The sequence below is a fragment of the Dermacentor silvarum genome, chromosome 1 (genome assembly GCF_013339745.2).
Source record: "Dermacentor silvarum isolate Dsil-2018 chromosome 1, BIME_Dsil_1.4, whole genome shotgun sequence".
Classification (NCBI taxonomy): Eukaryota; Metazoa; Arthropoda; class Arachnida; order Ixodida; family Ixodidae; genus Dermacentor; species Dermacentor silvarum.
Genome location: NC_051154.1, coordinates 255,845,586 through 255,868,580, shown reverse-complemented (window position 1 = coordinate 255,868,580; position 22,995 = coordinate 255,845,586). Strand labels below are relative to the sequence as shown.

The window sequence follows — 22,995 nt, the reverse complement described above, 5'->3', positions numbered from 1 at the left end:
GCCGGGAAAACCACCCACCTTGGCCAACCTCCGTCCCATCTCTATCACGTCCTGCGTTGGGAAGTTAATGGAACGCGTTATCCAGTCCAGATTCTTCGCTACCTCGAAGACAACCACCTCCTACTAGACACGATGTTCGGTTTCCGTCCTCACTTAGCAGCCCCCGACATAATGCTTCTTCTCCATCACCAGGTAGTCATGCGTCGCACACTAGACACGAAAGTCATCGTCGGCCTCGATGTTGCCAAGGCCTTCGACAATATCCTCCATGAAGCGATTCTTCAACAACTCCAGACTCTCGGCGTCGGACATCGCACGTATGCATACGTCCGAGACTTCCTGACCGACCGCAAGATACAACTCAGCGTCGGCACGGGACATCCCTCCATCATCTCTCCTGGCAACCGCGGCACGCCGCAAGGCTCAGTGCTCTCGCCGCTGCTTTTCAACGTTGCACTGATAGGCCTGCCCAAGCTTCTGGCTGACATTCCCCACCTACACCACAGCGTTTATGCTGACGATCTTACTCTTTGGATCACACACGGCAGTGACGGCGAGATCGAAGAGACTCTCCAGACCGCCGTCGATCGGGTCGGAGGCTATCTGGATACAGTTGGCCTCAGCTGCTCGGCGACTAAGTCAGAGTATATAATCATCCCGTCCCAAGGACGACGCCCACCAAAAATACTTCCTGAGATCAAACTCCGGGTGCAAGGAAACACCATCCCTCGTACAGATCACATCAGGATTCTGGGCCTACACCTACAGGCAAACGGCAGCAACAATATATCGCTCCAACGCATCGACCAGTCGGTGCTACAGATCGGACGTCTTATCAAGCGAGTCTCCAACAAGCACCGACTCGGGTATGCGAGAGTGCAACCTCCTGCGCCTCGTCCAAGCCTTCATCTGCTCCCGCATCACCTACTCCGCACCTTACTTACGTCTCATCCGCGCCGAAAGCGAACGGCTAGAGGCGTCACTTCGAAAAGCATACAAGACGGCCCTGGGTCTTCCCATGTCAACAGCTACTCACAAGCTTATGGCTCTCGGCATCTCCAACACCGTGAGCGAACTGATCGAAGCTACCCTCACCGCCCAATACGAGCGGTTGTCACTCACACACGCTGGCCGCGCGGTACTGCAGCAAGTTGGGATCTCACCAACGAGGGCGGCCCCCAATTATATTGACCTTACACCGGAATATCGTCAAAATCTCCGAATACCTCCCATTCCCAAACGGATGCATCCGGAACACCACGCCGAGAGACGGGCCGATCGTGCACGACAGTTCGAGAAACGCTTCAGCGGACGTCCAGATGTCACGTATACGGACGCCTCTTACCACCCCTCGAAACCAGCGATGGTGGCGGCAGCCCTCGCCCCACACCGCAGCTGGTACACAGCCTGCAGCATTCGCAACGCAGAAACAGTCACCGAAGCAGAGGAGGTTGCCATTGCGCTTGCGCTAGCTGATCCTATTAAAGTCGTCATAAGTGATTCTCAACAGGCGATCCGCAACTACGATGCCGGCCGTATCTCTCGCCCGGCATCACACATTCTGCATTCTACTCCCCCCTCCTCCACATCCCGCTTACTCATGTGGGCTCCAGCCCATGAATCGCTCAGGGGAAACGTCCAGGTGCATGCACTTGCTCGAGATCTTAGCTGCCGAGCCGAGTGTAGGATCCACCGCCCCGATTCCCCTGACACCACTATCTCGCACGATTCTCTACTCACCACTTACACGGACATCCTCCAGTACTACCGACACGGGAGATGCATATATCATCCCGCACACCGTGATCTAACAAGGCGCGAGGCCGTCCAATGGCGCAAACTACAAACAGGCAGCTTCCCACACCCCCTCTTATACAGTAAAATCTTTCCGCAACAAATAACGCCTCGGTGCAAACACTGCTCAGCTCCGGCCACTCTCATACACATGGCGTGGACTTGTACGCATTACAACACAGACAAAACAAACACCCCAGAGTCGTGGGAGTCCCTCCTGCGTAGCTCCGAGCCAGCAGACCAACGTCGGCTCATCCAGCGTGCGGTGGAGGCCGCGGAATCCCAAGGGATCCCCGCCGACCTCCTCTAAGCCAGCGCAACCGGTCCTTGGACTGGTCCCCTCTTTTTGGGCGACATAAAGAATTCACCAACACGAATGAGCGTTCCTGGTGAACAGCTGTGTGCATACCACACCGCGGTGCATACACTAATCTGAGCACAACGGACAGTAAACGTAGAGATAAATCTCGCTGATCGTTTTATTGGACCCTGACAAACGCCAACGCTTTTCGCTCGGTCTCAGCTCGTGCGCAATCGATGTGCGCGCCGGCGGTAACACCGCAGCCCGCATTCCTCCTTGCGCCAGCGTCGTGACACGCGTCATATTTAAATTCAAATTCTGCGGTTTTACGTACCAAAACTACGATCTGGTTACGAGGCACCTCGTAGTGCGCCGTATTAATTTCGACCACCTGGGCTTCTTTAACGTGCACCCAGTCCATGGTTCACGGGCATTTTTTTTTTTTTAGAATCCCATCGAAATGCGGCCACCGCTTTTCGATGGGATTGATTCCGCGACCTCGTGCTTAGCAGCGCAACGCCTTAGCTAAGCGACCACGGCGGGTCACGCCTGGCATCGGCCAGGGCGCTCTTCCTGCGGCACAGCAGCAGTTGTCTCGCGTGCTGCGGGCGAGGCTGCCGTAAGTGGCTGTCGTTGTTTCGTTCCGACCTTCGTATTGTTGTATCTAAGTATACTTTGCCACATTGGCACACAAGTATTTTTCTGCGTTTTTTTTTTTTTTTTTTGCGAATTGACATGACCTTTCGTTTCGTTGGATGTAAACGGTTTGTTTTCCTATTGTTTTTTTTACTTGTGCTGTATTTTTGTATGTCTAAAAGTTCCCTATTTTGTTTTCTCTGTGTATCTTCCTTTGCTTTTACTGACATTCTCTTATATGGCTGTCTTTGATTTCAGTTTTGGTTGCTGCTGCTGCTGCTGCTGCTGCTGCTGCTGCTGCTGCTGCTGCTGCTGCTGCTGCTGCTGCTGCTGCTGCTGCTGCTGCTGCTGCTGCTGCTGCTGCTGCTGCTGCTGCTGCTGCTGCTGCTGCTGCTGCTGCTGCTGCTGCTGCTGCTGCTGCTGCTGCTGCTGCTGCTGCTGCTGCTGCTGCTGCTGCTGCTGCTGCTGCTGCTGCTGCTGCTGCTGCTGCTGCTGCTGCTGCTGCTGCTGCTGCTGCTGCTGCTGCTGCTGCTGCTGCTGCTGCTGCTGCTGCTGCTGCTGCTGCTGCTGCTGCTGCTGCTGCTGCTGCTGCTGCTGCTGCTGCTGCTGCTGCTGCTGCTGCTGCTGCTGCTGCTGCTGCTGCTGCTGCTGCTGCTGCTGCTGCTGCTGCTGCTGCTGCTGCTGCTGCTGCTGCTGCTGCTGCTGCTGCTGCTGCTGCTGCTGCTGCTGCTGCTGCTGCTGCTGCTGCTGCTGCTGCTGCTGCTGCTGCTGCTGCTGCTGCTGCTGCTGCTGCTGCTGCTGCTGCTGCTGCTGCTGCTGCTGCTGCTGCTGCTGCTGCTGCTGCTGCTGCTGCTGCTGCTGCTGCTGCTGCTGCTGCTGCTGCTGCTGCTGCTGCTGCTGCTGCTGCTGCTGCTGCTGCTGCTGCTGCTGCTGCTGCTGCTGCTGCTGCTGCTGCTGCTGCTGCTGCTGCTGCTGCTGCTGCTGCTGCTGCTGCTGCTGCTGCTGCTGCTGCTGCTGCTGCTGCTGCTGCTGCTGCTGCTGCTGCTGCTGCTGCTGCTGCTGCTGCTGCTGCTGCTGCTGCTGCTGCTGCTGCTGCTGCTGCTGCTGCTGCTGCTGCTGCTGCTGCTGCTGCTGCTGCTGCTGCTGCTGCTGCTGCTGCTGCTGCTGCTGCTGCTGCTGCTGCTGCTGCTGCTGCTGCTGCTGCTGCTGCTGCTGCTGCTGCTGCTGCTGCTGCTGCTGCTGCTGCTGCTGCTGCTGCTGCTGCTGCTGCTGCTGCTGCTGCTGCTGCTGCTGCTGCTGCTGCTGCTGCTGCTGCTGCTGCTGCTGCTGCTGCTGCTGCTGCTGCTGCTGCTGCTGCTGCTGCTGCTGCTGCTGCTGCTGCTGCTGCTGCTGCTGCTGCTGCTGCTGCTGCTGCTGCTGCTGCTGCTGCTGCTGCTGCTGCTGCTGCTGCTGCTGCTGCTGCTGCTGCTGCTGCTGCTGCTGCTGCTGCTGCTGCTGCTGCTGCTGCTGCTGCTGCTGCTGCTGCTGCTGCTGCTGCTGCTGCTGCTGCTGCTGCTGCTGCTGCTGCTGCTGCTGCTGTTGTTGTTGTTGTTGTTTGTTGTTGTTGTTGTTGTTGTTGTTGTTGTTAGAATCGTTGCCTCCGGTTGTTCGAGGGTACATGTAATAAAGATTAATTGATTGATTATTATTATCATTATTGCCAAGGTCTCGCTTCTTCAAGCCGTTTCGTGGTAGGCTCCACGACAGCAAGCTTTGGAGCTGTGAGCAGCAACAAGAGGAGGCAGTGAAAGATGGGACAAAAATAGAGTGACGTATTAGTGACGCAGCAGACGTACGCTCCTACCAAATTGTTCGAGGCCTACGCACCAAACTAAGTTTTCTTTTTTCAAATGTTATTTCTTCTTCTCATTCTCCAATAGTTTAAAGTTAAACCTGGCTTTTACGTGAACTAGCACATCCATTATAGTTTTATCCGTATTATAACGTCTTTTGTAGGAATCTACGCGTACATTATTCCTCCTGGACCCAAAGAGGTGGTGGCGTCTTTATCGCGGTTGCTTGTGCGATAAAATGTTTCCGTCGCTTTAATCACAGTGCAATCGAGGCTGTTTGCATAAACATGCGTTTTTCAGGTTGTGAACGGCTGTTGCTTTGTGCGTTCTATGTAGCACATGACGTAACTCCTGCTGTATTTGGACTTATCCTGGCATCAATTGAAACCGTTATAATTTAAAATAACAATTACAAAGTGTTCATTATTGGAGACAATAATGCACCCGGAATTTTGTGGATTAATATTACTCTCTGAAAGAATTCCTCTTACCTTTCTCCAAAATGCCACTCCTTGCTTAACTTAATATCTTTTAATTCCATGCAGCAGCTTAACTTCACTGAGAACAGCTGTGGCAACGTCTTAGATCTTTGTCTTACGAATTTTGATACTGTTTCCGTCATCCGTAGATTCGTTCATCTAGTTGCGCCAGATAAGCTCCACTTTCCTTTAAGTATTTCTTTAACGCTGACTGAACAGAAATGCAACATCACGAAACGTAACTTCATCGTTTCTCTAGGAGGCTACGTTGGCTTGTACCATTATCTTGAAAAAGCTGACTGGCCGTTCGTAGATGCGACAGCTGATGTTGATAAACAGATTAATTTGTTTAAGAAAGTCATTGAAGATGGCATGCGCATATTAATACCTATAAAAACACTCAAAAAGTCAAAGTTCCCTCACTGGTTTTCTAATGAACTAAAAACGGCAATAAAACTGAGAGACTGTGCACACAGAAATGCAGGGCAAACAGGCCTAATTAAGTGCAAACTTGAATTTAGGCGGCCTTTTTCTTAGCAAATTCTATTAAAATAATAATCACTCCGACCACATTGAACGTCTCGAAGCCAGCATGACACGTAATTCAAAATACTTCTGGAGCTACGTGCGCTTTGTCTCACTCTTCTAAAAAGAGCGCCGAAGATGTATGCCTTTTTGATAAAAAAGGTGATGTTGTCTATCACACTGCTGATGCCTTTCCAGAAGATTTTCTCTATTTGATGTGAAAGATGCGTCTAGCTCTACCGACCTTCCTTCTTAATCTGGTATGGTGTGTGTGCTATCAGTCAATGAAGACCCCCCCACCTTTTTTTTTCGTTGAAGTGTATGAAACGCCTCAATCCTTCTCTTTCTTTTGGCGCTGATGCTATCCCTCCCCCACTGTTTAAGGCACATGGAAGCCCACTTGTCCCTGTTCTCACAAGCATATTCAACAATTACGTTAAGTCTAGTACATTTAGTAGCGCTTAGAAGATAGCACGGGTGGTTCCCGTACACAAATATGGTGCTAGAAGTGCAGTTACTAACTACCGTTACTAATTAACTACCGTTACTCATTACAGTTACTAATTAGATGCTCTTTACTTTGACCTAAGTAAACCATTTGATGGAGTTTGCCATGAGGTCCTCGTCAGGTTACAAAGCTCACGCAAATGGATATACCTTCTTCCATCACTGCCCTGGCATCTAATTACCTCAGAATTAGACCATGCGTCCTTGGCTTTAACGGAGAGAGCTCTATTAGCTCTGAGGTCATTAGCGGAGTTCATCAAGGATCTGTTCTTGGCCTTCTTTTCTTCCTACTGTTCATAAATGAAATTTTGTCAGCAATTTAACAATCTTCATTCTTTCTATATACTCACGACTAAAAGCTATATAAGACTATCAACAGTGTTCGCGACTGCATTGGCCTCCAAAAATCAAACTGCCGCAAAGTCAATAAGCTACTCTCAAATGCACACCCTTCGGGATGCTCCACTGCCAGGTTCGATGGAATGAAAGATCTTGGTGAGTACTTCGACAAAATGCTAAGCTTCTCTACATAATATAAATATGGAAAAGAACGTGCCATTCGCGCTAATGGTATTGTTTGTCGTATATCAGATGATTTCCACTTCCCTGTTGCTTTTCTGAAATTGTGTTCTACTGTGTCCCTTCCACTACTCGAGTATATATCGGTATAGCTTGGAACGCAATGTGCCAGCTTAATTCTAACCTCATTGAACGCGTTCATAATAAATTGATATCTATTTTCAAGAACGACTTTTGTCGTTCTGGCGACCATGGTCCAGCTCTCTCAAATATACCCCACCTCACACCTCAAAGTCAAGACGTAATTAATCAGACCATATGTTCCTCTTTAAGGTGGCCCATGGTATTATACATTGTCCAAAGCTTCTTTTTCATGTGCAATGTGTGGGAATCCTCGGATCCGATAACCGCCGCATGGGCAGCGAACGTCGCGTCAAGCGCATGCGTGCCAGGGAGAGTTGGGAGAGGGGAAACTTTCCTTCCGCGGGCGGCGCGCGGGAATCGCAAGCGCTATCAGCGCCACCGGGTGGGTCACGTGAGATCCCGCTGATATCGCCCGGGGCTCTTTGGTCCCCAGCAAGCGGCGATGGCGGAAGTCTCCGCCGCCGCTCCCGTATTCCCGCACGTGGTTAGTCAACCGCGTTCTTGCCGCGGCAAACGCCGCGGCCCCCCCGTATTCCCCAGTTGGTAAGTCGGAAGCCCTTCTTTACCTAGTGTATTATTCTCTTCGAGGGAACCCTCAGCGATGTCAACTATAGCTAGCTGGCCTGCTCGAAGTGTTAGTTGCAGTCGTAATAAATGCTTTTCGAGTGTACACGTGGTTGTCGTCTTTTGTTTCCTCGAGCTTGTACCGGACCGCGGTTGATGCGCAGGCATGCGCCAACCGCGGGGTTCGGTGTGTCGAGGCAGAGGGCCGTTGGCATTCCCCCCATAGCCCGACATTTTGGCGTTCCCAACGTGGGGCAAGCTCTTGGAAAACGGGACGACGATCGGTTCGGATGCGAGGAAGCCTGAAGGCTTTGTCCGGACCAGCGTTAGGCCTCAGCCGAAGGCGTGATTGCTAGCTAGATCTGTGTGTGCTTTCTTGAGGGCGAGTTAACGCTGCGCCAGGGTCGCCGAACTCGTGTAGACGCTGAGATTTGCAGCAAGTTTTCTTTTAAGAGTACGCCCGAAGCGAGTGAGTGCAGCAGCCGACGCGGTGGTCGAATTTCCCTGTACATATGTAAATAGCCTCCTTTCTGTATCTTTGGCTCTGGGAGCTGGGCGCCGGAAACGCTGGCTAGGACGTCAGCGGGGCGCAGTCCCAGGAGTCTGCTCAGAAGCTGCGTGTTGAGCAGCGAGCGGGGACCACTTAGCTAGGCCTTCATCTCCTCGCGGCGGCTCATTGGAACCCTTTATAGGTCTTTTGTGGCATTGGTATCCGTCATGGACGCGTTTAGGCCTAAGGCTCTGCGGAGCTGCCGGTCGCATGTTCGAAGACGACCATGCCGTGACCTTTAGCGGGTGCAACCGGATTCGCTAGTTTTACTATACTCGCCCGAGCGGAGAAACCTCGTTCGAAATAGAAAGCTTATTTTGTTCAGATGAACTCAATATTTTGCGGGCGCAATAACGGAAATCTCGGGGGACCAGAGAGCGCTTTGTTCATACGAGCATCGCCCACTTTCGCGCTGAATCGGACCGGAAAAATTCGGTCGTAGCGAATAACTTCATTCAAACGAACTGGATTGTTTTTTTCTCGTTGCCACATAAAGCTATGCGGTAGACGGGTGGTTCAGCATCGTGTCAGACGGCCGACGCTGCGGCGGCCTCTACTGCCTTAATTCTAAGTGTTTGTGGAGTGCATTTCAGCGACTTTGCAGAACGAGTGAAGCCGCCTCGACTTGCTATTGCTGCCATGGTCCACGTCCCTGCCTGCTGTCTCGGCCCCTCCCTGTTCGCGGCCCGATGCAGCAGCACATGGCAGCCACAATGAGGGAGGCCCACCATTATACACTCCCACGAGGATGCGCCGGTGCGAGGTTCATCGAGCCGGCGCGCGCGCCGCTTCGAGAAAGTCCTGACCCGCTGTTCCCGGGAGGACATTGCGGCGCGCATCTTGAGGGCAAGCCATCTTCAGCCCCCGTCATCGTCAACCACGGTGACGGCTGCCACATGTGGGCGGCCGCCACACAGGACTGTGCTGCCTATCAACGTGGATTCGGACATTTCCTGCCGGAGTTTACCATCGCATCTGCCCCGATACTTTGTCAATGCCGTCGTTCCAGCGATTTCTCCACCGTACGGCAATATTTAAGGGTGGAGGGATGTGGGAATCCTCGGATCCGATAACCGCCGCATGGGCAGCGAACGTCGCGTCAAGCGCATGCGTGCCAGGGAGAGTTGGGAGAGGGGAAACTTTCCTTCCGCGGGCGGCGCGCGGGAATCGCAAGCGCTATCAGCGCCACCGGGTGGGTCACGTGAGATCCCGCTGATATCGCCCGGGGCTCTTTGGTCCCCAGCAAGCGGCGATGGCGGAAGTCTCCGCCGCCGCTCCCGTATTCCCGCACGTGGTTAGTCAACCGCGTTCTTGCCGCGGCAAACGCCGCGGCCCCCCCGTATTCCCCAGTTGGTAAGTCGGAAGCCCTTCTTTACCTAGTGTATTATTCTCTTCGAGGGAACCCTCAGCGATGTCAACTATAGCTAGCTGGCCTGCTCGAAGTGTTAGTTGCAGTCGTAATAAATGCTTTTCGAGTGTACACGTGGTTGTCGTCTTTTGTTTCCTCGAGCTTGTACCGGACCGCGGTTGATGCGCAGGCATGCGCCAACCGCGGGGTTCGGTGTGTCGAGGCAGAGGGCCGCTGGCATCCCCCCATATCCCGACAAATGTTCCATCCCCAAAAAGTATACCAGGCAGCATTTCACGTTTTCTGCGCGGCCTTGTTGCATTAGAGACTGTCCTATTGCTCGACTCCAAAAAACACGTAATAGGTATTTTCCCTCTAATGGCATATTTCAGAGTCCACTTCCTGTATTTCACATATATGTAGGTAATTATGTTACATGATTAACTCCCTTTTACACCCGCCTCCTTGTTGCCTGTTTACCTATTTGTTTCTATATCTCGCATTCTGTTGTCTACAACATTTGCCTTCTCTGTACATTTTGTCCAGCGTTTTACTTTTTTAAGTGCGCCAGTATGAAGGCTCCGTACCTGTCCCTGGGAACTATTATAAATATTTCATGGATTGATTGATTCATTCATTGGTTGGTTATTTGACTGATTCACTGATTGATTGATCGATTGTACTAGTAAAACGAGTAGGGTTGTAAGTCATCACGTAAAAAGCAGCGCTAGGCTCCGAAGTGCGGGAATAATAAATATACACGCAGTTTCAGGAACAAACTACAAACACAGGCGCTGTACTACTGAATTTTATGGGGCAAAGAACGTCTGTAGTTTCCCCGCACTCCTATTTTTGTTCCCGCATTTCGGTGCTTTGCGCTGGTTTTACGTCAGGAACTTCGACCTACAGGCCCCAAATCGCCGTCCCAAAGGAAATACTTCATCTAACAGCACTTCGCATGTGTTATTAGCGATTTCGCTATACTTTCGCGTTCAGGTTACGTCGGCATAGACCCTGAAGCTCGGTTCTTTTGCGATTGTTCGCGAGACCATGGGGGAGTCCCAAGGTGTGTCCAGCTTTGCGAGTGCGCGCCGCTGTTGCCGATCGAGGCATAAATCTTTATCACGCGCCGCTCCTGCCAAAACCGGCGAATGGGAAGAGAAGAAAGACAAATACCAGCTATAGCCCGTCCCGTTGCCTTTTCACGTCTCACTGAAATGGGCTGCGTCTGTACACCGCCAATCCTCCGAACGAGAGCGCGAGCTGCGGCGTTCCTGCGGCCTTCCGGTGCCTCTCCAAGCTTCGTTGGCTTGCAGTGGTATTTTGGCTGTGTATCGGGTGGTTTCAGGTTTCTAACTACCTTTATTTCATCCCTGTTTTATTCGCATTCCTTGCATCAGCCATCTTGGGCTGATGTCGACCAATTCTCCTGGCCAGGCGCGATCCGCCTGGTCAGCATCCCTGCCATCTAATGAATTACCTTTAGATTTATTTTTTCGCAGTGGCGTAAGCACCATTCCTGTTGCGCTCGTGCCTACCAATGGAGGTTCCATCAGGCTGACGAACCCACAAGCTGTCCAGAAGGAACTTAAGACAATGTCCAACCACTTCCAGACCATCACTGACGTGCGAGCGTTCGGACGCGGAGGTATATTGTGTCGGTCACCGGACCAGACCTGTGTTGAAGATCTGCTGAAATGCACTTCATTCGCTTCCATCCCGGTGAGAACTTTTATCCCGCCGCACCTTGCGTGCAACAAGGGCCTCGTACGAGGCGTAGACTCCCACTTAAGTCCAACTGAAACCCTGGACAAGCTCTCCGCAGCAGGCGTCATTGCTATTTATCGTTGCAATCGCCTTGTAAATATTGAGAGAATTCCGACTGAGTCAGTAATTGCCACGTTTGTGGGCGCATCATGTCCGTCCGAAATCAAAGTGTGGCCTCTTGTGTTCCGTGTAGAACCACTCGCGTCACGTCCAATACAATGTCAGAATTGTTGGAGATTCGGGCACAGTGCAGGAGGTTGTAAGTCGAGCGTACGCTGCCGCACCTGTGGAGATGGTCATCCCTCAAGTGAATGCTCTGCGCAATCTGAAAACTGCTGCCTCTGCGGGGGAACACACCCAGCAGACTATTCGAATTGCTCAGCTCGCGCCCAAGAAACTCAAATTCTTGAAGTAATCGAGCCGCCGTCGCTGCTCCCGAAGAGATGCAATTGCAGTCGTTAAAGACAGGGCCTTCGGATACTCTGGTGTTACAGCCCGAACGCTCCAAGTATGAATATTAATCTCTCGGAAGCAATTGACGCTGCTGTGGAAAAGGCAATGACTAAAGCTATGGATAAATTGGTATCCAGCCTATCAGAATGCCTAGCTCAAATCATTTCCAGTCAGATGATTCAATTGTTGCAAGCAACTAAGGCACCGCTACAGTCATCAGTACTTAACGCCACACCTCGAATGCCTAGCAACGACGTAGAAGCGCCTTCTACATTTAAAGATCACTCGACGGACACTACTCCGCCAATTCAACCAGGCGAGGGTGAGTCCTCTTCCTCAGACTCCCTTACTGTCACAGATATGGAACTTGACGCTCGAGCTCCCAAATGCATGGGATCTCCAATTTCTAAGACCATGAAACCAAAACCAAAAAAGAGTCAACCATCGCCTATGAAAAAAGAAAGCTTTCTTAAGGCGGCAGTTGCCGCTGCTGTGCGATCAACACCATTGGACAGTTGAAAGTATTGCAGTGGAACTGTCGCTCTATCTGCTCAGCTTTAACAGATTTGTTTTACCTATCTCATCAGCTTAATCCAGATGTTATACTTCTTCAGGAAACTTGGCTATCACTAGAGAAAAATTTTCATTTCAAAGGTTTTCGTTCATTCAGATTAGATCGTAACCCGCGAGGTGGAGGACTATTGATACTTGTTTCAAATAAAATTTGTCATAAGGCAAACCTTTCTTTTAAATTCATGGACTCCAACTGCGAAATTTTGGCGATAGACTTATGTCTCCCAGGGTATCAACCATTTTCAATTATTAATACCTATTTCCCCACCGGTGTGCAAAGTACGCGCCAACTTGATAGGGCCGTAGCTGCTTGCAGAAAAGAAATTTTGTTCGCAGGAGATTTTAATTCGCATCATGTGTCGTGGGGTCTAAAAACAGATTTGTGGGGTAAGCGACTATGGGAATGGGCTATTGATAGTAACCTTTCATGTCAGAACACAGGACATGTGACTTTTGTTAGAGGTCACTTTCGGTCAGTGTTAGACTTAACATTTTGTAGTGCTGGCCTCAATGTTTCTTCGTGGTTAACGGTTGACTCAGCAACCAACAGTGATCATCTTCCTGTGTCATTTGAAATCATGTGTCCAATAACATCTTTAGAATGCCAGGCGTGCACATTCGTCAACCACAATAAATTTAAGACTGTCTTACTTGCATCCGTTTCGAAATTTGCTAATGCCAATGACGAGGAAATCGCTTCAATGATTTGTTCGGTTCTTGAGGGCTCCCTGAAGCAAGCTGAATTTGTCATCCCTTCGGCTAAGCACACCGCTTGTTGTTGGTGGAATGATGAGTGTACGCGTGATTATAGGAAAAGAAAAGCAGCCTGGAAAACACTTCTCCATAATCAATGCCCGACAAATTGGAAAAATTATCAGTTTCACGCTGGTGTATTTAAGCGTACTGTTAACCGAGCCAAAGATGAATATGATATTAGGCATTATGATTATCTATCAAAATCAAAAAACAAGCGAGCTCTGTTCGCATTTCTTCGTGCTAGAAATGTGCTACCAACGCCGTTAACATTAGACTCCATCGTTTTGACCCCGCAAGAAATGAGCTCCTCTTTAGAAGCAATTGCCAAAGGTTTAGAAAATCGATTTGCAGCCCGGCTTCCAACTATTCATTATGCTTTAGACTCTTCGGATGGCTTCACCTCAATTTCATTATCTGAGCTCAATCAGACTGCAGCATGCTTGCCAAATACAGCACCTGGCCCTGACGGAATCACAAATGCAATGCTAAAAATATTGTTAAAAGAAATTGTTAAAAGAATCGCCGAACATTCTTTTAGACGTGGTAAACTATTCGATTAAAAATGCTTGGATTCCTTTGCAATGGAAGCTTGCCAAAGTAGTAATGATACTTAAGAAACAAGGGGGAGGGTATACATTGGAGAACATCAGGCCTATAGCGCTTACGTCAAATGTAGTAAAATTAATTGAGAGGCTTATTCACCTTCGTATCACAAAATTTGTAAATGATAATTCAATTCTTAGTCCATGTCAGATTGGTTTCAGGGCTGGCTGCTCTATCTGGCATGCCCATGTCGACTTAGAAAGCCGGATACAACTTGCTCGACGTCATAAGCAATATGCTGCCTTAGTGACGCTTGATATCGCTAAAGCATATGATACCGTGGAACACACAGTTTTGATAAATCGGCTAACATCTTGTGGTGTTCCTGGTTATATAACAGCGTGGATTCATTCATTTTTAAGTGAAAGAGAATTCTACTGCTACAAAAGTGGCTTTTCGTCTTCTAGGTGCAAACAAATGAGAGGAGTACCGCAAGGTTCAGTCCTTTCCCCGGCGCTTTTTAATATTCTCATGAGCGCAATTCCCCATCACGAAGAAGTCACAACTTATGTTTATGCAGATGATATTGCGTTTTTCGCATCTGCAAATGACATTCATACGTTATATCAACGACTGCAAACTTACCTTTGTGCCCTGGAGAGCTGGCTAGATGTTAATCAGTTTTTACTCAATACCAGCAAATGTGCCATTCTAGTTTTTCCGGTAAATGACCCAGTGCATATCTCTCTCTCTTACCACCTACAAGACATACCACAGGTAGAATCGGTTAAGTACCTTGGAATAATTTATAACGCCTCTCTCAACTGGCGGCCACACATAGATCATGTGACTGGAAAAGGTACCCGTGCAATTGGCATTTTGCGCAGGCTGAGCAATCGTCGAATAGGATTGAGAAGAGATACACTTCTAATGATATATCGCATGTACGTTCGTCTTGTATTAGAATTTGGTTGCGCACTCTTCTCTGGAGCTCCAGCTTACACTTCCCGCCCTTTGATCCTCTTAGAAAGAGAAGCTTTGCGTTTGTGCCTAGGGCTTCCTAAATTTGTTGCAAATTCTGTTCTTTATCTCGAATCCCGTGTTCCTCCTCTTTCGTGTAGGTTCCGTCTTTTGACAGTACAGACGTTTTTGAGAATTTATGAAACACCGGTGAGACGTTCTCAAACAATATTCATTTCCCAACCTGATTGTTTTTTTCGTGTAAACTGGCCGCGTTTACATACTCCCCAAATTACATTCACGCAACAATTACTTGACCCTTTGGACGTGCGCATCTGTGATGTACTTCGGATTCCTGACAGATCTGTATCCACTGATATTCAATTCGATGACATCTTTCCTAATAATTCAAAATTACTTCCACATAGCATTCTAGATGGTCTATTACAAGATCATCTGTAGAGCCTGCAAACAAATATCGTTATTGCGACAGATGCCTCACAATGTCAGGAAAAATCAGGTGTTGGTATATTTTCCCCTATTCTCGATTGGACATTTTCTCTTCGGCTGCCAGATTTTATACCTATATTTTTAGCCGAATTCATGGCGGTGGTGCTGGCTCTACGCAAATTAGACCCATAAATTACGTCTGCCGTGATAGTCACTGATTCATTATCATTGTGCTCATCCCTCACCGCTTCTTGCGACTCTCGCGTATTAAGGACGTTTCATTCATTGATACCTGGTTATGTGAAAAGTTTGAGTTTAATTTGGGTGCCTGGCCATAGAGGACTTATTATAAATGAAATAGCAGATTCACTAGCCAAGGCGTCGATAACCGGACCAATTTTTCCGTATTGTCCTTTGACTGCTCATGTCACTGCTGCTAGATTTCGCAGGAGTGTCATTATGCAGGCAGTGTCAGGCTCTGCTCTAACCAATTGTTTGGAATACAGACATCTTCTATACCCTTGGCACAGAGACTTTTGCCAAAGCCGGAAAATCGAAGTTGTCATCACGAGGCTGCGCTGCCGTATCCCTACGTTAAACTTTTACTTACACAGGTCTGGTCTGGTCCCCTCACCATTATGCTCATTCTGTGGCAAAGCGGAGACAATAGACCATTTCTTGTTGTCTTGTCGGCGTTTTTCTGCCATAAGGAGAAGCCTACTGGAAATCCCGCTTCGCAATATTGGCCTAGATTTATCGGCACCTGTAATTCTATCTTTTGGAGCCTCTATTATTGGGTTCAGCCACAGAAATGCTTGCTTGGCAATCCAAAATTATCTCATAGAATCAAATCGATTACCATGCTAAACTTATTGTCACCTTTCCCACCATAGTTTTCTTTTATTCATTTTTTAAACCTATTATTATTTAGTTCTTTTTTTTTCTTCTTCTCGTCTCACAAAATCTTCTTTTATAAACTCCAGTATTCCATTCGTTAATTCCCTTGTATTTATGCACCAAATATAACCACCCGATTCATGGCCAATCCCCCACTGTGGGTATGCGCCACAACCTCTCAGGTCAACAACAACAACAACAACAACAACAGCCCGTCCCGCGAGCAATGGCCTCGTTCTCTCACCGATCAGCGCAGCCGGAATCGATGCCGCAACTACCAGCGTTCTTACCCAGGCCTCCGGCCTGGCGGCGGCCCCCTCCTGGCATCCTCAAGACTCCACCGGGCTTCTTCAGCCTGCCCAGAAGACACTCCGCGAAGACTCTACGGTTCCAGGTGGACGAAAGAGCCGGTAGCCCGGCGTCCGGCGTCCGCCGGCAGTCTTACGCGATGACACAGGACCTGGCGGGGGCTGGCAGTTCGGTCATCGCAAGTGCCAGCGGCCCACCCAAATCCCAGAGGAGTGAGTCCTCGTCACCAACGTCGACTGAGAGCAGTTCCGACGACAAGCCGTATCCAAGGTGCGGTTGATTAACCCTGTAATGTTCAACGTATCATACATGCTACGCTGTTTGAGGCCTCAAATTGCTGATTTAAGCGAAGAAAACTTATCGCAAAATCTGCTTTGCACTTTTGATTTACTGGAATGAAGTTTCAGCTGTGGAAAGTTCAACAAACAAGTTACTAATTAATCATTTACGATTTTAATTAGGGTTCACTCCTAACATGTCATTGTTTTTTGTACAAGTGTGTTTTGCATGGCCAGAAATAGAGGTGAGAAAGTTCTAATTTTTCTTCGTGTGGAACAGTCTTGGCCTACAGGGTTAACTGGAGTCGATCAAACGAAAAGAGATAGGGTTCATTTTAACAATCGCTTTAGATGATTCAGTGAGACGTGAAAAGGCAACGGTTCGTTTTGCTGGAAAATAGTGTCGCCGTACGGGCGATGCACGCTGTGTGTGAACCAAGGAACGAAAAAGAAAATGCCGTAACGAGGCCTTTATTATAATGCACTAATATACCAGGTGTACTTTATTAGCTGCACCGAATTTTAAAAAATTCCTGCGGCTGTAGCACAATTCTAACCCGTGAGTAATTCGATGAGGCAGCCCATTTCTTCTAAGAGAAATCAAAATACTTAATTGAATATTGAACGTAATTAGGCTAATTAACTTTTATAGTACTACTTTACGGCATATACTTCAATTTACGAATTATAGCAAGTGAGTTCGGAAGGCGTATCCACTTGCGAGGAATTCTCAGGATTACACCTATTTCGAGTTAATTTTCCGGACTCCGACGAAATGCATTGGCCTTCCAGTTACTTTTGTGATTCATTGCTTAGAACAGCGCAAGTTTGACGGCGCTATCGGGAGACCGGTGCCATCCTCAGAATTCGTTCCAAGTCTAGATGCCTTCCAAACGCACTAGCCACGATTAGTACACATAAAATATGTGCCGTAAATCAATTAATAAAAATGTTAATTACTGTAATTATGTTATTAAGCGTCTTGATTTTTTGTGAAAGTAATGGCCGCCTCATCGAGTAATTTAGCTCAGAAATTAGAATTGTGCTACTTGCAACTGGACATTTTTAAAGACTTGGTGGGGCTAAAACAACGGAACATTCCTCAAGCATTCTTATTGAACGTTTTTAAAGCAGCAGCGTGCGTGATTGGACTGAACCTAAAATGTTCTACAGGGGAGATACAATAAAGAGGATGTTGGAGTGTGAATAAGGCGCTCGGGGTTCGTCCTTCTCTTGTGATCAGGAAGTGTTATACGCATATACTCCTAGAAGCTCATTCATATAGCTGTGCAAAAAAGAGTTATAAAGAATGCGCCCAGCTTGGTGGTGCCAGGAGAAAAGCTCACAGTGCACGGAGACGCAGAAATATTGGTTGCGCGCAACTTTTTATTCTGTTTTGTAGCCCTTATGAATATACCGTGTGTCCCAGCTAACGTTAGCTAAGCTGTTCAACTAAAAACAAAATAGATTTACAAAGCACGTCGCCCAATACGATCTGAAGACCTGCAATGTTTGGTCGTCAGACCACTGACGACCGAACACCTCTAACTGTATCTTGCACCATGTTTTTTTTCTATCTTTTTTTGTTCTTGTTGCGGCACAGGCAGGGCGTTGCCCAAGCGCACCCTCAGTGCAAAATGCGAACACGGAGCGAATGCACAGGCAAACCCGTCGGGAGAAGGCGCGCTTCTTGCGGCGGCCAGGGAGAGTAAACTATTGTCTTCGAACGTATAATCACAAGCTCTTATGGAGCGTAACTGTAGTTCCGCGCAACAACTGGGAAGAGAAAACCTGGATAATCAAAAATTAAAGATATTTAACGTAAGCCAGAAAATGAGCGCTGAACCAGTGTGTATTCGGCCATGCTTGCATGCACTTACATGAATGTTTTACGTGATCTGAATGACTAAATTATGTGGGACATCGCGCTATTTGTAACTCATGTTGGCGACGATTAGCTAAACATTGGTTCAATACTCACGTTCGCACAAGCAAAGCGTGTTACACGCTGTCGATGAAGGTTTTCGAGAGCAAGACATCGGTATCTTGATGTTGGCACGCTGCGTCACGGACCTCTCCCTGATTCCACTTAAAAGAAAAGTAAGGGAAGCGCTCGTTTTGGAAGTTTTTATTACGTATGCGTGAAATATTCACTTTACGTTCCGCTCTTTCGGCCATTTGAGATAAGTGTTAAGAGCAAGCTTTAGCACGGGCCCAACTCCGCTGCCGCCTGTTTAAATACATGTAAAACGCAGAAATGTCTTTCTGAGATAACCACTGGACCGATCTTAATGTCATTTCTTGCATTTGTGTAGCACGAAGTCTACAGATTTGCAACTCTGCACCAAGAACAGCTATCGCAGTTCTGTAAATTGCATCCGTTAGAGCATCCAAAGCGGACAAATTTGATACATCAATTATGTCTTACATAAACTTGTAACATTGTTTACAAGGGATTTGCAAAAGTATATACATCAATTTGGCGCACTTTAGATATACTATTAGATGCCATTTACAGACTTGGGGAATCATTGTTTATTGCTCAGCTACACATTTGTAACTTGATAGTTAGTTTTCTGAAAATTTGCGACTCTACAACAATTTGTTATTCAATTTTTGACGGCCTAAATCGACAATTTGCTAGCAACAGTCACCAGATTTTATACTTTTCTTTTGCTGCGTTAACGTTTAACGCATCAAATCTCATCAAATTTGGTGCAGTGGTTGCCGAGAAAAAGAGATTCGTTTCCCGTGTATTTAGATAGGAGTCCCCGAGCTGAAAGCTTCCTCTTGACGCAACTCATCGTGGCAAGTTATCTTGAACTGTCCTTTCTGCCTGCCCTTTCAGGGGCGTGAAGCGTCGCCACTCACCGTCCCCGGCCGGCGGCCGCCGTAACAGCAGCGCTTGCGAAGTTGGCAGCGCGGCTCCCTACTGGATGCCCGAGGAGATCCGCCATTACTTCCTCAACTACGACAACGACGAAGACGAGAGCGGGGACGGAAAGATCCCGGACCTCAAGAAGGGTGCCACAGCCAGCGCGTCCGCTCTACAGCGTATCGGCCTTGAGCGTCCACCGCAGGGCGATGGTGTGAACGCTGACAGCTGGAAGCGGTTCGCCAGGCAGCCGCACTGCGTGCTCGTCGCGCTCTGCTTTGCCGCCGTGTTCGCGCTCATCCTGGCGGCCATGTCGTCGGACCTGTACTCCGGCCTGATTCATGGTGTCAAGGGGTACGTAGTTCTCGCGTACTAAGTGAACGCCGCTGGCATCCATAAAAAAAAAGAAAAAAAAAGCCATGGGCCCATCTCCATGCGGGTGAGCGAAGCGAGCAGAGTCGAAGAGTGCGAAATCAGGGCTGCAATAATGTAGCTAACTGACCACTATGTTTCAATGCTGTCCCTATTCGTGACTCGTGAATTTTCCCAGCGATGCTCAGCCTACGTTATAACTCGGATCGGCCGATCATGGTAGATGATAAGAAAGAGATAATAATCCAGATAAATGGATCCCTGCACAATAGCCGGCCCAGCTTCGTAAATGAGCGAATCTGTCTTATACGCAGTCACGTGGGAACACTCTTGTGTGTTTTCCTACTCGATGTTAGGCTTTTATCAGCTGCGCTGGGTGGTATAGCTTGTGTGTCAAGCTTGTCAGGGCAGTGAGTGGCCGAATAGAGTAGCCTTCTAGCCATGCTCCTCAGTTACTGATACACACTTCTAATTTCGGGCTCCCGTAAGTGCTAAAGCAGCCCGAATACGCAGCCAAACAAGCAGTCCCGGTCACGCAGGCTGTGGTGTATCACCTTTTGCGAGATATTTATGTTATCAGAGGAGTATTTTGAAACGTACTTTGATAAGCCGTAATGAAACGTTTGCTCCTTCAATATCACCTTGTTTACATTATGAAGAGGCCGCGGAAACAATCAGAACATAGGCTGTGTTCATTTAAAAAAGTTTAAGAAAACCGTATCAAGTAGTCACTGCTCCATTGAATGCACAACGAATAACAACATACATGCGTTTTACTTGAAGTCGCACCTCGTACGGCTTATTGGGAACATTTTAAGATTTTTGGCAGTGCCGTGCGGCGACGCGGAATTTGCATCGCGTACGTCCGCAACGTTTATTCTCTTTAAGGAATTTTGTTAAAGGACAGGCTCTTAGCGTTGTCGGCCCATCTTTCATAATCTTTCTTTAACTTCTCAGAGACAAGCGGACAACCGCGGCGGCTGGTGCCAATGGCGCCTACAGCAGAGCTGCAGAGCAGGGAAGTGCGTCAGGCAGAGTGGAGTCGCGGTCAAAAGAAGAGCGCCAAGGCGAAAAGGCAAAGAAAGCGGAGAGAGTCGGGGCCCGCCGTGACAAACGCCGAAACGAGGGTATGGCCCTCGATGAGAAAACAGATGAGAATGAGAAATCAAGTGGCGACCTGGTTCTGGAAGGCGGAACGGGGTGGGACCAAACAGAAACCGACGTTGACAAAAGGAAACCTGCGCGGCCGATGGTGACGGTAGATCCCGCAGGCACAAGGGCAAACGCTGCCGAAGCTGTGCGCGGCTTGGAGGGCGTCGAGGCCATCACATTCCAAAGCCGGGTAAGAATCGTAACTTAGCTGCACTTTTGGACCTGAGTGCGTATTCACGAAAACGTCTTAGGCTAGAATTGTTCGTAAGAAAAAATTTCAGCCAGTCCGGATGCTGGACATATCATTTGCGAAGCCGGCTAATGAATGGCAGAGGGCACTTATGAACGAAACGTTTTGTGAATGAAGGCCCTGTATTCACATAAACGTTCTTACGCTAGAATTGCTCATTAACGCAGCTGTAATTCAAATTCGACGTTGGACGAATTATTAGCAAATGTGGTTTGTCAATGTCAAAGAGCATTTACGAAAAAAAAATGATTTGCGAATTTATCTATATTAGCTTAGCTTCTCGTAACCAAGGCTTTCTCACTGAGAACTTGTCCCTGTGAACACAACCGTTTCCACGACTTGTTTCTCAATGGCCTTCAATGATTCACTCGAATCTAGTAGTAAGCTAGTCTTCTACTAGCCAGTCTCGTTCGCACGTCGTCATCTTTCGTATATCACCTGTTTTTGTCCATTTACTGGACTGAAGTCATGCTCAATATTGTGAAGCCCCAGGAGAAAAATAAAATAAGCGATCAGCACTTAAAAAATGAAGGGCTTCAAAGCCCCAATACTGCATAGTGGGTTATGATTAAAGTTCAAGTGCGAGGAGAATGAGCGGCCGCGCATCCGATGTTGGACGTCAGGTGATTGAGCACGCGCAAGGGGAGGTGAGCGCGCGTCTCCTCTAACCCGTCTGTGGCTGGCTGCGCATGGCTGGCGCGGCTGAGCGCATATGCGGCCCGCGTTATATGTTGGAGGTCTTCTGAGGCGGGTGCATGCTAGGGCTGAAGATGACTAGTGCATGCATTCGTGCATGTCAACTAACCATGCGCCTAGTGTTGGAGGTCATGTTATCTGAGTGACGCTGCACCATAGTGAAGCGAGCAGCTGCACCAAGCGAGTGAACGTTCGCTCACCGCTGTCGGCGCTCTTCATCTCGCTAGCGGTGTGACAGCGAGTGCTCGCGGTCATCGAGTGAGATTTGTTCATGTCTGTCGGCGCGTGCGTGACACCATGCACATTTACTTATTAACCGAATATTTGCTTCAATTTATGCGTCCTAATTGACATTAAGAGAAAAGAATGGAGCTGGGCAGGACATGTAATGCGTAGGATGGATAACCGGCGGACCATTAGTGTTACAAAATGGATACCAAGAGAAGGGAAGCGCAGTCGAGGAAGGCAGAAAACTAGGTGGGGTAATGAAGGTAGGAAATTTGCAGGTGCATGTTGGAATAGTTGGGATCGGCTAGCCCAAGAGAGCGGTAATTCGAGATCGCAGGGAGAGGCCTTCGCCCTGCAGTGGGCATAAATATAGGACATAAATATAGGCTGCTGCTGCTGCTGCTTCTGATGATGATGATGAAGGTGTGTTCTCTAAAACTACGAACCTTAATTTTTGCACTTGTCTGGTTCTTTTATATCGCTATGAATGCTTCGCCTTTCAGGTAAAAATGCAACTTTTTGCATTCGACATTCATGAGAATGCGACCGCAGGCCATGTAATGCATAGGGTAGATAACCGGTGGACCATTGGAGTTACAGAATGGGTGCCAAGACAAGGGAAACGCAGTCGAGGACGGCAGAAAACTAAGTAGGATGATAAAATTAGGAAATTTGCAGGTCGAAATTAGAATCAGCTAGCCCAAGACAGGGGTAATTGGAGATCGCAGGGAGAGGCCTTTGTCCTGCCGTGGACATAAATATAGGCTGATGATGATGAGATACACGCCCTCGAAGCTTCAGACACGATGGCACGAACTAGTGCAACTACTATGGTGAAGCTTGCTGTCGGAAGTAAAATTTTCCGTGATTAGACATCTCGGAGGCACACATGACGTACAAATGTTTCAGACAAGAGGCCTCATCGGCCAGTGAAAACACTCTGCCTAACATGCTATCGCAAGTAAAGGACTAATGCAATCGTTATACGCAGGTACAGCGAAACGCCGCGTGCGGAAAGCCGCTGTTCGTTTACTGTCCGAGTCGCCGGCTGGAATTTTACTACAGCCCGTCGATTAACGCCTGTGTGTCCACTTCATCAGACAAGATGGTGGTGTGCAACCGAAGCCCCAACAGGTTTCCCTCGAGGGAAAGCTGCCGGCAGCACGGCATTGACAAGGAGCAACCGGCCAAGCAGTGCCGAAAAAGTGCCGTGTTCTCGGAATGTACCAGGTCAGAG

The 22,995-nt window shown here is 48.6% G+C and overlaps 3 protein-coding genes across 3 annotated transcripts in view; 1 reads left to right on the top strand and 2 right to left on the bottom strand.

Moving 5' to 3' along the window:
* The window catches only part of LOC119439527 (uncharacterized), a 394,460-nt gene that overhangs the window by 185,400 nt on the left and 186,065 nt on the right, over window positions 1-22,995 (bottom strand).
* Window positions 2,966-4,355, bottom strand: LOC119439638 (ice-structuring glycoprotein-like; the record flags this gene model as incomplete). The annotated part of the gene is given in 4 exon segments (XM_049660843.1): window positions 2,966-3,203; window positions 3,205-3,301; window positions 3,304-3,350; window positions 3,352-4,355. Coding segments are annotated over 4 exon segments (1,386 nt in total), but the record flags the coding sequence as incomplete, so codon positions are not given.
* LOC119439622 (uncharacterized) lies at window positions 15,738-20,792 on the top strand. Its single transcript, XM_037704852.2, has 3 exons — window positions 15,738-16,177; window positions 19,034-19,414; window positions 20,390-20,792. Exons 1-3 carry the CDS (start codon window positions 15,762-15,764, stop codon window positions 20,790-20,792), a joined length of 1,200 nt encoding a protein of 399 aa, XP_037560780.2. The 5' UTR covers window positions 15,738-15,761.